Raw genomic sequence first — 14,311 nt, 5'->3', positions numbered from 1 at the left:
TTAAAATGTTGACTTGTGAAGGAATGAGTGTACTACCAATTTGTTGTGTTGAATCCCAAATTAAGAAGTCATTTGGTAGATTCTCAACAACCACAGCAATTTCCCAAAGTAACTTGTAGTTCTGTTGAGAAGGATCAGCTTAATGTGGTTAAAGGGAAATGATGTTCTGCTCGAGCATCTTTCCAGACGTACCATCTGTGCCAAAATAAGGAGGCATTGATTCATTAAAAGGAACGGAATGATACTGGGATTCAGGTGTGTGTCTGACTCCTATACTCCACCACCCCCGACTTGTGCTCCGTTTCTAATGGTAAATACTTCGTCTTCACTTCCTCGTTTTGTGGAGCAAATAGGTTTTAGATGCAAAGACACTTGATGGATAGGGAGAGGACTCTAAATGATGCTACATTTTCAAAAACTTTTTCTTTGTCACAGTTCAAATGATTTGTCCTCATCTCCCTGTTCTTTGTGCTTCGTATCTTTCTTCCTAGATAAGTATATCTTGATGCAACTAACTACTGCTGGGAGGGGGGAGAGGGGGAAATGATGTTAAACTCTGCGCTTCTTGCCTTCAACTGTGGGATTTCCTCCCCTGCCCCCCTCCAGACTAGATTTAACTATTACAGACCGTCACAACACACAAGTTTGACAGATACTTTTCTGCCTGGGTTTTATTGTGGGCACTGTTTTGTGATATCTTTTTGTGTCAAAACCAGGGTGAAAATGATTTAGAGTGGCTGGCAAAGGTAAACCATTCTTGGCACTGCTTTCAGAGTAACAGCCGTGTTAGTCTGTATTCGCAAAAAGAAAAGGAGTACTTGTGGCATCTTAGAGACTAACCAATTTATTTGAGCATAAGCTTTCGTGAGCTACAGCTCACTTTATCCGATGCATACTGTGGAAAATACAGAAGATGTTTTTATACACACAAACCATGAAAAAATGGGTGTTTATCGCTTCAAAAGGTTTTCTCCCCCCACCCCACTCTCCTGCTGGTAATCGCTTATGTAAAGTGATCACTCTCCTTACAATGTGTATGGTAATCAAGGTGGGCCATTTCCCGTGGCCCACCTTGATTACCATACACATTGTAAGGAGAAAGAAAAGGAGTCCTTGTGGCACCTTAGAGACTAACCAATTTATTTGAGCTCATGCTCAAATAAATTGGTTAGTCTCTAAGGTGCCACAAGGACTCCTTTTCTTTTTGCGAATACAGACTAACACGGCTGTTACTCTGAAACCTGTCATTGTAAGGAGAGTGATCACTTTACATAAGCGATTACCAGCAGGAGAATGGGGTTGGGGGAGAAAACCTTTTGTAGCGATAAACACACATTTTTTCATGGTCTGTGTGTATAAAAACATCCTCACTGCATTTTCCACTTTTATGCATCCGATGAAGTGAGCTGTAGCTCACGAAAGCTTATGCTCAAATAAATTGGTTAGTCTCTAAAGTGCCACAAGTCCTCCTTTTCTCTTGGCACTGCGTATGGCAGCTGAAGATAGTTTCCTGATGCTTTAATGTGTTGCATATCCTCAGTTGTTTCTGTCCGTGTTCAGTGGGACTGAAGGATGCTCAGCACCAGACCAGGATTGGGTCTTGTGCCAGTAGCTGCCTCTCCCTATTAATTTTATCCTGACAGCACCATATGAGCTAATGTGTCACCTTTGTCCTCCTTAAGATCCATGCATACAACCTTGAAACAAACACATGGGAAGAAATTGCAACGAGACCTCATGAGAAAATAGGTAAGTCTGGGATTGCAGACCTCTTACTCTTTTATGTAAAATGGATGGCAGGGAAGATTGCCTACTAGTAGCAGATGGCACTCAGAAATTCAAAGCCTTTTGTAACGTGGCCGTGTACAAACGGGTCTGCTGTACCTAACTCCACTCACTTTGTTACTCCAGCAGTTGGAACGAAGTGGTCTGAAGTCTTTTTAGCAGTTTTAACCTTGTCGCAAACTGGTAGAGTTGTAATGGTCAACCCCTCCCCGGAGACGGAGCCAGACTGGCTTGTCATTTTCCCGCTCCTCCCAGAAAAGTCACCCCCCCCCCCCCCCACTTCCAGAGTCTCCTGGCCCCTTTAGCAGTAGGGATCATCCTAGCTTACAGAGCTCTGACTCCTGTCCTCTTATAGCGATCCAGAGATCAGAACTCGAGGTAGGGGGCTGTGAGATGTTCTCCCCTGCCCCTGGAAAGTGGATTAGACTCACATTAACCACGTTGGCCCTTGTGGCCTATTGCTGAAACCTGAAAAGTGGAGAATTTGGAGATCATGAACGTGGCAGCCATGTGGTGAAGATCTTAAAAAATCAGATTTTTTTTTTCTCCCCCAAATAAAGGAACTGGCTTATAGCTGTATGACCCAGCACTGAGCTGTTCAGTGGCATTTAGATTTCTCAGTTTGATATTCATGACCATGCTCTTTTTGCAGGTTTCCCGGCAGCCAGAAGATGCCACAGTTGTGTACAAATAAAAAATGGTAAGAATAGCAAATGATCTGTTTCAATGCCTCATGTACACTTAAAGAGAACTTGCCCCAGCAGTGGTAAGAAATGGGATGGCCTGGTCTCTGTAATATGGGAAATGCTGTCTCAGATCCTACAGGAGACCCAAAGAAAAGCAACATTCGGGGGGGGTGTAATAAAGGGTCCAATCCAGCAAAATACTTGCCATCTTCTGTGGGACTGAGGACACAGCACCTCGTGGGACCAGCACCAGAGACTCTACAGTTTATCAAAAACCTTAACTTTCAGTGTCAGTGAAGTGCCACCAGCAGGAGGCGATAATACGCATAGATGTTCACAAGAGAGTTTAGTTACTCCTTGTGCTCAGTGGAGCCAGCTGGATGGAGCTTAAGGAGTGTCTCTTACTACTCCCGGTCACTTTAATTTCTGGAATATAACATACTTTATTTATTACAAATATGATTCTGAAGAGTCCAGAGCTGTAATTATATGCAGCATATAAACTACCGTTTTAGGTGGTGGTTTGTCTTTGAGTGTATTACAGCCTCAATATACAGCACTTTACAACATAGCTGATAACATGATCCACACTTACCAATGAGAGCCCTTCCTCCGATCTGTCATTAACCTCTCTGCCCCAAGAAAAGAGTCAGAGTCAGAACTTTGAAATGGAGTTCTTTAGAGGGTTTATCAGGCACAGGGGCCTTTTTGTGATGGCCTATAAAGCTGTGTGCAGATTAGATTAAAAGACAGTATCAGAGTTGAGCCTGGAACCGCTCATGCAGTAACAAATGAGAGGCCATTATATAAGCTTGCAAAGAAAACGCATTGAGTTTTCTTGGCCTGTGGTGGTGGAGGTTTCTGCTCTCTTCTCTCCACCCCCTCCAGGTGATCTCACTAGAAATCTTACTTTGCTCCATTGCAGAGTTTGCAATGTAGCCTTGGAGAGGGGGGAGGGCAAGCATATGAGATCCATACTCGCTCCATGATGAGCGTTGGCCTACAGCCATGAACCGCCTTGTGAATTGCCTCTGACAAAGTTGAGATCCTCTCTGTAGCCCCAGCAATCCATGGAACGCTTCTGCCCTTCTAGTTCAGCAGCGGCAGCCATGCAAGCTGGTTAAGTAATTACTCACGTGCAACTTCTGAAGAAATTAAAGTCAAAATAGTGACCCTTGACGTCCAAGTCTTTCAACTGAGGCTTACATGTTAAAAGAAATGGGAGCCTAATCAAACCACACCACAATTAACCTAGTCTCAGGTTGATTTTAAGACTTTTTTTTTTTAAAGCAGCAACCCTTGAGCATGGGCGCTGCACTTGCTTCTCAGGCAGGGGCGATTCTATCTTGTACCTCACCGCGTAAGCAACTGCTGTAATTGCCATCTGGCTGTTGTGGGCGCAAATGGGCTGGGAGGTGATATGTGCATAAGTGAATGGCAGGGGAGGTGTCCACACAATCTCTGTTAGCTCTGGTCCCTACCGTGATAGTTCTGAGAGGGTCTTCAGAGCTCACATTGATTGTAAAGTGGACATTCTTTCTGGAGATGTTCTAGAGGACCAGTTGCTGGTTTCAGTTAGTGTGTGTGCTGTAACTCTTAAATGAATTGGCCGTGGCTGATCATCATGCTAGATTGGTCTCTAAGCATTGTGTGGTTGTTGTCCCTTTTCTATAGATGTGTTTGTCTGTGGGGGATATAACGGAGAAGTGATATTGGGAGACATCTGGAAGCTAAATCTTCAAACTTTCCAGTGGGTGAAACTCCCAGCTGTCATGCCTGAACCAGTGTATTTTCACTGTGCTGCTGTCACACCAGTAAGTAGCTGTAGTCTGTCTTTCCCCTATGTGCCTTGTTAGATACAGCTTAATTCATTCACTTACCTGTTCAGACACTTGTGTGGGTCTGGAATATAGATACTAAGGCCAGAACGGACCATTGTGATCATCTAGTCTGACTTCCTGTATAACACAGGCCAGAGAACGTTCCCAATAAAACTCCTAGAGCAGAGCTTTTAGAAAAATATCCCGTCTTGATTTAAAAATAGCCAGTGATGGAGAATCCACCATGACGCCTGGTAAATTGTTCCAGTGGTTAGTTATCCTCACTGTTATAAATGTACACCTTTATTTCCACTCTGAATTGGTCTAGCTTCATCTTCCAGCCATTGGCTCATGTTTGGCCTTACTCCGCTCGATTGAAGTGACCGCTATCCAATATGCGTTTCCCACGTAGGTACTTCTAGACTGCAGTCAAGTCAGTCCGCAGCCAGGCTCTAGCCTTGACAGAAGTCTAGCTTTACAATGTATGGCATGGAGCCACTGGCATCAGTAAAGAGGAACATATTCAGTGGGCTTAAACAAAATCCAGCACACAGGGGAGACTAAGGCCAGAGATGAGTTCCTGCCTTTAGAACAGGAATTCCCTGTCATTCTGACTGTGTACCCAGCGGGGTGCTCTCTGGCTGCCACGGCACACTGCATGCTGTGCTTCCAGAAAGCAGCGATGCTGTTCTAGTCTTCAAACTGTGTTAGCCCAAAGTAATGATTCTTCTCTGAACATCAGTTGCCCAGTCTATAAAAACCAACCTACTGCTGTGGCCTTTGGTCCCCTGAGGGACTGCAGGGAGTTGAAGGTGAGCAGGTGTATAAGTGTCTTGAGAAGACTTTCGCTGTGTTAAGTGAGCGAGCATCGGAAAGCAACCTCCAAACCTGCTGGACAATCCAGGAATTAGAAATCATGGATCAGCTGTAGGATCCGTTTCTAACTAGCTATTGCATAAGGATGATTTGGTATCCTTTAAATGACTCACTGTGACACAGTCTTAAAGGGACACTCTCAGGACTTCTGGTGATATTAATATGTTATCATATTTGTAAGATTCTCTTACAGGCGTTACCTTTCTAGCTTGTCTCTCTCACCAATAGAGGTTGGTCCAATCAAAGATATTACCTCACCCACCTTGTCTCTCTAAGCTTACCTTTGTCCTATGCTCTGTAGGCCTGGTCATTATCCCTTAGACATAAATCTGCATGACTTTAGTGGGACATTTGGGAATAATGGTTGCAGGAATAGGTTCCCCTAGTCATAGTCTGACAAGCTCTTTCTTCTAATGGCCCTCAAAATTACATCGCCTTTTGAGATCAGCAACATTGGTGTCCATACCATCCCTAGAACGTAAGTTGTGCTCCCTCTGCTGGCTCATCAGTAGCACAGCACAGACCTTTTCTTGAAATCAGAATGACTCCTTGGTTCTAAAGATCAAATAGAAATGTAGGGCTGGAGCAGCTCGCAAGAAGTCAGCTAGTCCATCCTCTCACACTGAGGCAGGACCAACTATGCCTAGACCATCCCTGACAGGTTTTTGTCCAACCTGTTCTTAAAAACCTCCAATGATGGGAATCCCACAACCTCCAGTGCTTAACTACCCTGATAGTCGACATGTTTTTCCTAAATCTCCCTTGCGGCAGAGTAAGCCCATTGCTGCTTGTCCAGATGCTTGGTTCTCTCCAGATGTGGATGGCAGGGTTCTTCTGAGAAGCACATGAGCTTCAGAAGCGTAGCCCCACACGCAGTGAGTAGTGAGCTTAGCTCTGTGCGTGAACATGAGTAACTTCCCTCTTGTCCTGTTTCCACCCAGGCTGGCTGCATGTACGTCCATGGAGGGGTGGTCAACATCCACGAAAACAAACGGACTGGCTCCTTATTTAAGATGTGGCTAGTAGTCCCCAGCCTTCTGGAACTGTCATGGGAGAAGCTGTTGGGATTTTTCCCTCATCTAGCAACTCTCTCCAGATCGCAGCTTTTGCACCTTGGTCTCACACAGGGACTCATTGAGCGACTGAAATGAGAATTCCTCGCTGTTCTCACTCTGCCCTAGAAACACTAAAGAGACCCCCCCGCCCTTTATGGATGCCGCTGCTAAGGAGATGGGAGGACCCTGCTCTCAGCGCCTTACTCAGCAAATACGTCGGATGCCTTTCTGTGAATGTTTATTTGGTGTTTATGGAAATCAGCTTTTTATTTATGGATCTCTCTAAATACTTCAGGAACGAAGATGCTGTTCAGATCTCGTTCATAACGTACAGCCACCAACCTGCCGTTAGCACATGCCTGTGGCCTAATAAATGCAGGGAAGGGGCTTAGAAATTGTGGCAGCTCCTGCTTTCACATGGTGTTTAACTTATTGTTTCTAAAGATGCATTTAACGGAGTAGGAGATGCTAACTGCACCAATTCAACCACATGCGGAATGAACAGTCCAATTCCCCTTTGCTCACAGCAGCATCCATCCTCTGAATGCCCGAATTGGCTGTGCCTCTGTATAGCATTCGCTGCCTGAAGATTTGCATGTGTGTTGTGGGCATGTGATCATCGTCTTTGAGTTCTGGCAGATGGCTGGCACGTGGGAGCAGCAAACGAAGATCGCCAGCGCAGTTTAAAATCTCGGTGCAGGGTGGTGTGGTTTTAAGCAACAGTGTAATTGTTCCTCACCTTTTTCATATTGAAACGTCTGCCTGGAAGGGTGGTTAAAAATCGCCGCTTATGGACTACTGTGTAGTTTTCTCTAAACAGGTGGTGGGAAGGGGCAGTGTTATGCTGCACCTTCCCCTTTCTGCCCATGTTGCACTCTGAAAAAGCGAACTGAGGAAACTTACTATAGCGATTTTAAAGCTGTCTTTAACCTTAAGTATGTCATGCCCTCTGTATTCAGGGTCTAGTCCATCTGTGCCAACTCAACATTAGTTACCTAAGCATAACTCGGTAGCCTGTTTGTTCTCTCAGGCATTGGAATTTTTTCTGAATTGCCTGTCCAATGCTTTGTTTTATTCCTTTTGTGTGTGGCTTTTTTTTAACTTCTGTGGACAGTTGCTTCTGGGGAGCTGCAAAATTAACAGCTCATTTTTTCACAATGTTGTCTCTTGCCTTGCTGTGAATACTGTTCGCCTTTCTACAAAAGCGGGAAAGGAAGAAATGTCGATTTCCTGAGTGTCCTTCTCTTCGTGCTCCATGTCACTGTGAAACCAGCTCGAGAGAATGTACAGAACTGGCCATCAAATGTGGAGCAGCTGAACTAGGCTGAGACATTGGGTTTGAACAAAACAATTGTATTTTGAAGACCATTTTTGTTAAGTGCCTTTTTTAGTAGTTTTTCCAAATGACTCTCCCCCTCCAATGTCTAAAGCCAATTTTAGAGGTTTGCTTTTCTTTTAAGAGGTTGCAGTAGTGTTCAATAAATCCCAATAGCAAACCCCACAAGATGGATCTGAAGGCTGATGAGTCTCTGCGGCTACTTTGTGCTCCCAGCTCCACTGCTCAGTAACTACCTAATATATGTTGTGTTGTAAGGTTCCCTAAGTTTCTTTTGCAGATTCCCCTGCCCTATCATTTTGGGTCAGTATTTTACCGTAATTTAGCTTCTTCCTTTCATGGCCTTAGCGAAATAAGGGATGTGGCAGCTTTTCAAATGTAAACGTCTTTCAGTGCCTTGTAATTCAAACCATGTTTGTTTGCTCTGTGCTTTTAACGCTGATAACCATGCTGTCTCAGGCCCCCTTCAGTGCAGTTTAGCAGGATGCTCTCGGCTGCAAGGAGAAGCTAGATGTCTTCTGAGCCTGCAGGATGGCTGATGATATTCATGCAGAGACCTGCTTAAGACCTCCTATGTGGTTTCTCCTTATACCCAGGTGGGATGGTGCTTGCGTCACTTGATGGTCAGCATGTTGGCCTCTGAGTCTCCCAGGTTTGTTCTAGTCTTGTCAGTCTTCGGAGGACGATCCCCATGGGCAGAAAGTGTGGGTTTGTGTGTGGAGGGCACGGATCAACATTTCATTTCACTTTCTGTCCTCTCTCCGGGTACTAGTCTGAGCGACAGCAGCTGACGCTTCCATCCACTGGCATAGCTGTATGCTGCTGTCTGAACTGAGAGCTCCCAATGGAGCTGGATGTCGGGGACCAATAGCCAGATAAGCCCATCAGCAGGTTCTGTGTGCAGGTGGCTGTTCGTAGTAATAGTGCCTAAGATGTCGAGCTGGTGAGCACTCAGTTCCTGGGCTTCCAGTCCCTTTTCAGTGACCAAGGCTGCGGTGTGTGAGAGCTCACCAAGATGTCTGAAGCTCTTCTCCTAACCCCACTTCCAGAACGCTCTCTGGAGGCCCAACTTGATGCTTCCATTCAGCTTCCATCCACCTGAGACTTTCCCTTTGGCCTAATTCTGGCGGCTCCTGTCTTCTCTTGCAAAGATCTCACATCTACACCAAGCCTTAGGGTCTCCCGTTTTTGGCCAAGAGCATCATGTTCGAATGGCAACATAGCACAAGTTCTGGCTCTTTCTTCCCGAGTCCCCAGCGCTTCTTAGGCTGAGCGCTCTTCCACTCCTCCAGCAATTCCAAAGGCAGCATTAAGAGGAATGTAGTGGATCTATATACATGCACGCTCCTGCTCTAGATGTTCTTGTCGGCTCGCATGGCCTCATGGGCTCTGCTTTACACTGGCCTTCCTAAGCCTGTCTGTGATGTGATTTGCCTTGCTGATGCCGTTCCTGACTTAAAGCAGCATTGAAGACAACCCAAGTCCACCCCTGCCTCTGGCAGTCTTTGTAATCTACTTTCACTACTGCAGATTCTTACTTTTACTGCAGATCTCTCAGCGCAATATGGTCAATGCGACTAGACTGCGTGTGGTATGTAGCGTTTTGGTGAAGCTAGAATATAGGTCCCTACAGCACCTTGAAACTTGGCAGCATGTTCACTTACCTCTTCTACACTAGCACCTGGGGCTACAGCTGCACATCCCTCTCTCCCAGTGACTTCCGTGGGAGTTGGATCATGCTAAGAACATCAAGGACCAAGCCCTGAGTAATGAGCCCATTTCATCCTCTCCATTGTAGACCAATAGTCTGATCTGTTAATACTTTGATGGCCTCCCTGCATCTCCTTCTGATTCCTCAAAATAAAGTGGAGCAACAATGATTCTCCACTTGATAACAGTAGTCTCAGCTGAGTTGCTGAAATCGCAGACTTGTATTCTCTATTAGCACTGTACTTTCCAGTGAGCTTGAAATGTGACTAGAAATACCCAGTATTGCTGGGGGGGTTTCCAACCATAAAAATAGTACTTGTATGTGAGGGGAAAGGGTTAAGATGAGCCCTTTAACCTGCTTAATAAATTCTGCAGTTTGAGCAAAGGGGATTCTTGGGCAGAAAACTACGGCAGTATCTGATTTTCATATTACAAAAAATCCTTTTGGACACTGCACTTCTGTCCCATATGAATGTCTTTAGGCTAGTTATTTTGATCTTTGGAGGAAAAATATAGTCTTTATTTTTTGTGGGTTAAAAAAAAAAAAAGGACTTGAAGTACTGCAAACCGAGCTGCATCCTGCAGAGAAACCGTGTTCCTGCATAGTAAAATAAGTGTGGTTGAAACATTATTTTACATCAAACAGCTTCAGCTACATTTTCCCCTCCCTCCTGTTGCTGCTAACTTCCTTTGCTTGGTCCTCCTGATTGTCAGGAGAAAACCTCCTTTCCCTACAACGGTCAATAAAACAGGATCTCTTCCCAACTTCCACGCCTCATTTGCAGCCCTGATGGGTGAGATGTTTGGAGCAGTTTTGTGTAGTGGCTTAAGCATTTAAAAGCGAACAGCAAGCAACGCTTTACCAACCAACCGAGCCTCTGAAGCGTGTCTGCACAGGCTTAAATAGAAGTCTGGCATTTTATAATCACAGGTCAGTAGTTCTTCCCTGGACAGTGAAAATGCCAGGCTTCGGTTCCCCTGTGCTAACTGACAGCTTCACTGTGCTGCCTGAAACAGGTGCCCCTGTTCTGGGACACACACAGACTCGAACTCCCCCCCCCCCCCCCCGTTTTGCTTTTTCAATTGTGCCTCATTAAAGACGTGCAGTTCTCCTCTGAGCTCATGCTTGTTTGCAGCTTTTCTGGTGCAGCTGGAGGATTTGAGTAATAAAAGCCATCATTGTCTCTAAGCAATATGAACTTTGTCACATTAGAAAACAGCCTGGTACCAAACCCTGTGAACAGCCGGAGCAGGGCCTGTTGCGGGGGAGTTCTCCGAGGCCTGATAAAGGGGTAGTGGCACTCTACAAAGGGGGGATACGTTCCTGCCACATCTCTGTAAAGAACAGCTTCCAAGCACTGCTCTTGCTTTTCCTTCCCAGGGAGGTGGGCCAGTTTCAGGAGCTAAGTAGGGCTGGTAGGCCAGCCGGGGCAGATGGACTAGCGAATTCAGTCTCCGGTAACCTTCACTTGGTTGGTGCTGTTCCTACACGTTAGGAGTGAATAACCCACTAACTCCTGGGCTTTGCCATTGTTTAGAGAAACAGGGTTGTAAGTGTTGCAGCCTGTTACTCTCTTCTCTCTCTCCCTCCCTCCCTCCCCCCCTCCCTGTGATGCAGAGTTCCCCCAGCTAATGGCTTGAGTGGGAGTGGGGGCTCAGCACCTCTGAAGCAAGCCCCTATTGTGTAAAACAGGTCCCGTGTTGAAGTCCTTACTTGGCTTTTCCTCTGACAAAAAGGAATGAGTGATGACTGCAGTGTTTGACTAAAATAACCCTTCTAAGTCCTAATCACACGACCCTATGCCAAAGACTTTCCCAGAGCACTACTGTGACCCTGTGTTCCAGCTACTCTGAACGGAGGTCTCCTGGGGAACTAACGAGAGATGCTGACATGACCTGACAGTGTCTTTTTAGATTCCAAGTGTGCGGTTTCAAATCCTGTAAGTGGTTCCCTTGGTGCCAGGCTGACTAGCAGTTATTGCCCTGCTCCAAGCAGGCTCTGCCTCTACTTGCTTCTCTGAGCAGAAACAGTCTAGTAACAGAGCGCTGGACCAACATGTATTCAGCTGTGAGGGAATTGCCACACAAAACCAAACACTCTTCGTTGCTGTGTCAGATAGTCCACGCCTAGAACAACGGAGGATGCAGGAATCGTGCTGCTCCTCCCATGTTTACAGTGTGTGCTGGCCATAGATCTGTTGCTATAAAATGTCTTGAGTTTTCATCCCACGACACTAACTCAATTGTATGCTTCCCTTGCTCTGGCTTTTCTCCATTTATTGCCACTTTAACCTGGTGACTGAGCCTCATGGGTGATGATGGAACTGTTGCTGTGATTTTTTTATTTTTAAATCCTCCTCTGCATTATCCTCCCCCCATCCCCCTTTGATCAAAAGCCATTGGCGGCCAGTTCTAGACACTAATAGACCCAAGGGCAATGTTCTCATGCTATTCGGTATGGATGCAGAGTCCAATGTGAAGTTACCTTAGCTGTAGGGGATGAACTGGGGACAAGTCAGCTGTGTAAGTGCAGTTTCTTTCTTTGGTGTTGAGGAATGAACTTGTGCCCTCTTTCCAGCTGGGGAGCGTTTGGCCAGCCTCTGCGTTTGCCTGACATTCAATCGGTGTCCCCTAGTCCTGTTCGTGTGTTTAGTGTGGGAGTCTGATATGCATGCAGCAATGGGTAGTCATCCCTTCTGTCGCCATGCCAACATCCTGAGGTGTGAAGCTGTGCTGGGTTGGTGGGAGGGCGAAGGGCTGACCAAGAGATGTACTTGCCTGTATTTATGGACCTTGTCAGTGTTTTTGCAGTTTTTTTTTTAAATCCAATAAAAAAAACCTCTGTCCAAATCACATGCTGTGTCCCTTCACCTCTCCTTTTCCTCTTCTGTTGGCCAGGGTAGAGACAGAGCCAACACAAACGGCAAAGTGTGCAGCATTCAACTCAATCATTTCACAGCAGTGGACATGTCGTTGTGGTGTTGAGGGAGAAGGGGTAGATTCTAAACCCATTTCTTACTGAGGGACTTTGTGCTTTATAGCACTTTATTATCTCAGGATCTAAGCAGACAGCTCTTAGGAGTAGAGCTAAAGTGTGTTACTCAAAAGGTAGCTCTGAAAGCTGCTTCCTATACCCCAAAGTTTGGCTTCCCATGTTGGTTGAAAGCTTAGCATGAGACTCCACTGCCTGTCCATATTGGTCCCAGCCCTCCTGGTATCATCCTTTTATTAAGTATGCTACTAGCATCCAGCGTGGATTTAGCACTGAAGCTAGTGTTGCAAGATTATAAATAATTCTGCATTGTTGAAAGTTGCTTCTAGTTTGAACCTCAGCGATCAGTCCTGATGCATTCTTGTTCCCTCCCATTGTCTTCCATGTTAGTATCTGCAGCTGCTAATATCCTTAAAAAAAAATCTTTCAGGGCTATTGCATTAATAGCTTTTCTACTTTCACTGTCCCTTGCAACCAACCCTCTGAATGCTCCTGTGAAGTAGGTATTGTCCCTATATGTGTCAAAGCAGAATTGGGAGCAGAGTTTTTGTCTTTAAATCTTAGGCCTGAGCCTATGCCTCACCCTTGCTGAGATCTAGAAGCTACTAGGGCCAAACTCTTGTTCCCAGAGAGTAGTTATTAGTGGTACGCAGTCATGATGGAAAGGCATAATGAATGGGGTCCTGCAGGGATCAGTTCTGGGTCTGTTCAATATCTTTATCAATGATTAGAAAATGGCATAGAGAGTACATGTATAAAGTTTGTGGACAATATCAAGCTGGAAGTAGTTGCAAGTGATTTGGAGGATCGGATTAAAATTCAAAATGATCTGGGCAAACTGGAGAAACGGTCTGAAGTAAATAGGATGAAATTCAATAAGGACAAATGCAAAGTACTCTACTTAGGAAAGAACCACCAATTGCACACATACAAAATGGGAAATGACTGCTTAGGAAGGAGTACTGCAGGAAGGGATGTGATCATAGTGGATCATAAGCTAAATGAGACAGTGTAACACTTGCAAAAAAAAGCAAACATTGAGATATATTAGCAGGAGAGTTGTAAGATGAGAAGTATTTTTTCCACTCTACTCTGCTGATTAGGCCTCAACTGGAGTATCGTGTCCATTTCTAGGTGCCACATTTCAGGAAAGATGTGGACAAATTGGAGGAAGTTCAGGGAAGAGCAACAAAAATGATTAAAGGTCTAGAAAACATGACCTATGAGGGAAGATTGAAAAATTTGGTTTGTTTAGTCAGCAGAAGAGAAGACAGAGAAGACATAAGTACATAAAGGTTGTTACAAGGAGGAGGAAGAAAAATTATTCTTAACCTCTGAGGATAGGACAAGCAGCAGTGGGCTTAAATTCCAGCAAGTGAGGTTTAGGTTGGACATTAGGAAAAACTTCCTGTCAGAGTGGTTAAGTACTGGGATAAATTGCCTACAGTGGTTGTGGAATTTCCATCACTGGAGATTTTTAAGAGCAGGTTAGACAAGCACCTGTCAGGGCTGGCTGAGAGAATAGTCCTACCATGAGTGCAGGGGACTGGACTAGATGACCTCTCGAGGTCCCTTCCAGTCTTATAATAGCGATGGTGTCACTGAAGCATTTGCTTGAGTAGCCAATGCCGTTATCACCATTAAACTAGCTGACCCTAGATTTCCAGGCATGTACTGGTGCATTAGTCCACAAGCCATGCCAGCATTTCTGTGCATGCACTTACTCCATGCTTGGAGCCTGGGCTGGGCCACTGTACCAGTCCAACTTGGAATGAAATTGCTGCAAGTCCAGTTCCACTCATGCAGGGAGCCCTCCAGAGCACTCCCCCAATACTGCTGCCCAAGCTGCAGTACCACCAATGATCACCTGTCAAGCAGAATGCCTGCAAGCCTGACAGCTGCAGGGGTGCCTTGGGTCTTTAACCCCCCTGCCCAGAGCAGCAATGGAAGAGACACCCTTTGACATGAACTTTATGGATCTATCACTGCAGAAGTAGGGAATCTGCTTTATTGCAACCAAACTTAGTTCTGGAGGTTGTACTAGGAAACTG

At 45.4% G+C, this 14,311-nt stretch overlaps 1 protein-coding gene across 3 annotated transcripts in view; it reads left to right on the top strand.

The window, feature by feature from the left end:
• KLHDC10 (kelch domain containing 10) overlaps nt 1-12,121 on the top strand; it is a 32,833-nt gene extending 20,712 nt beyond the window's left edge. For all 3 annotated transcript variants that reach the window (XM_077837474.1, XM_077837466.1, XM_077837483.1), the window contains 4 exons: nt 1,683-1,749; nt 2,438-2,485; nt 4,146-4,285; nt 6,109-12,121. In XM_077837474.1, the coding sequence (XP_077693600.1) occupies nt 1,683-1,749; nt 2,438-2,485; nt 4,146-4,285; nt 6,109-6,318 (465 nt within the window). In that variant the 3' untranslated portion in view covers nt 6,319-12,121. The remainder of the gene's footprint in view (nt 1-1,682; nt 1,750-2,437; nt 2,486-4,145; nt 4,286-6,108) is intronic.
• The last annotated feature ends 2,190 nt before the right edge of the window (nt 12,122-14,311 follow it).

Source organism: Eretmochelys imbricata, chromosome 1 (assembly GCF_965152235.1).
Source record: "Eretmochelys imbricata isolate rEreImb1 chromosome 1, rEreImb1.hap1, whole genome shotgun sequence".
NCBI lineage: Eukaryota > Metazoa > Chordata > Testudines > Cheloniidae > Eretmochelys > Eretmochelys imbricata.
This window is presented reverse-complemented; position numbering and strand designations above follow the sequence as displayed.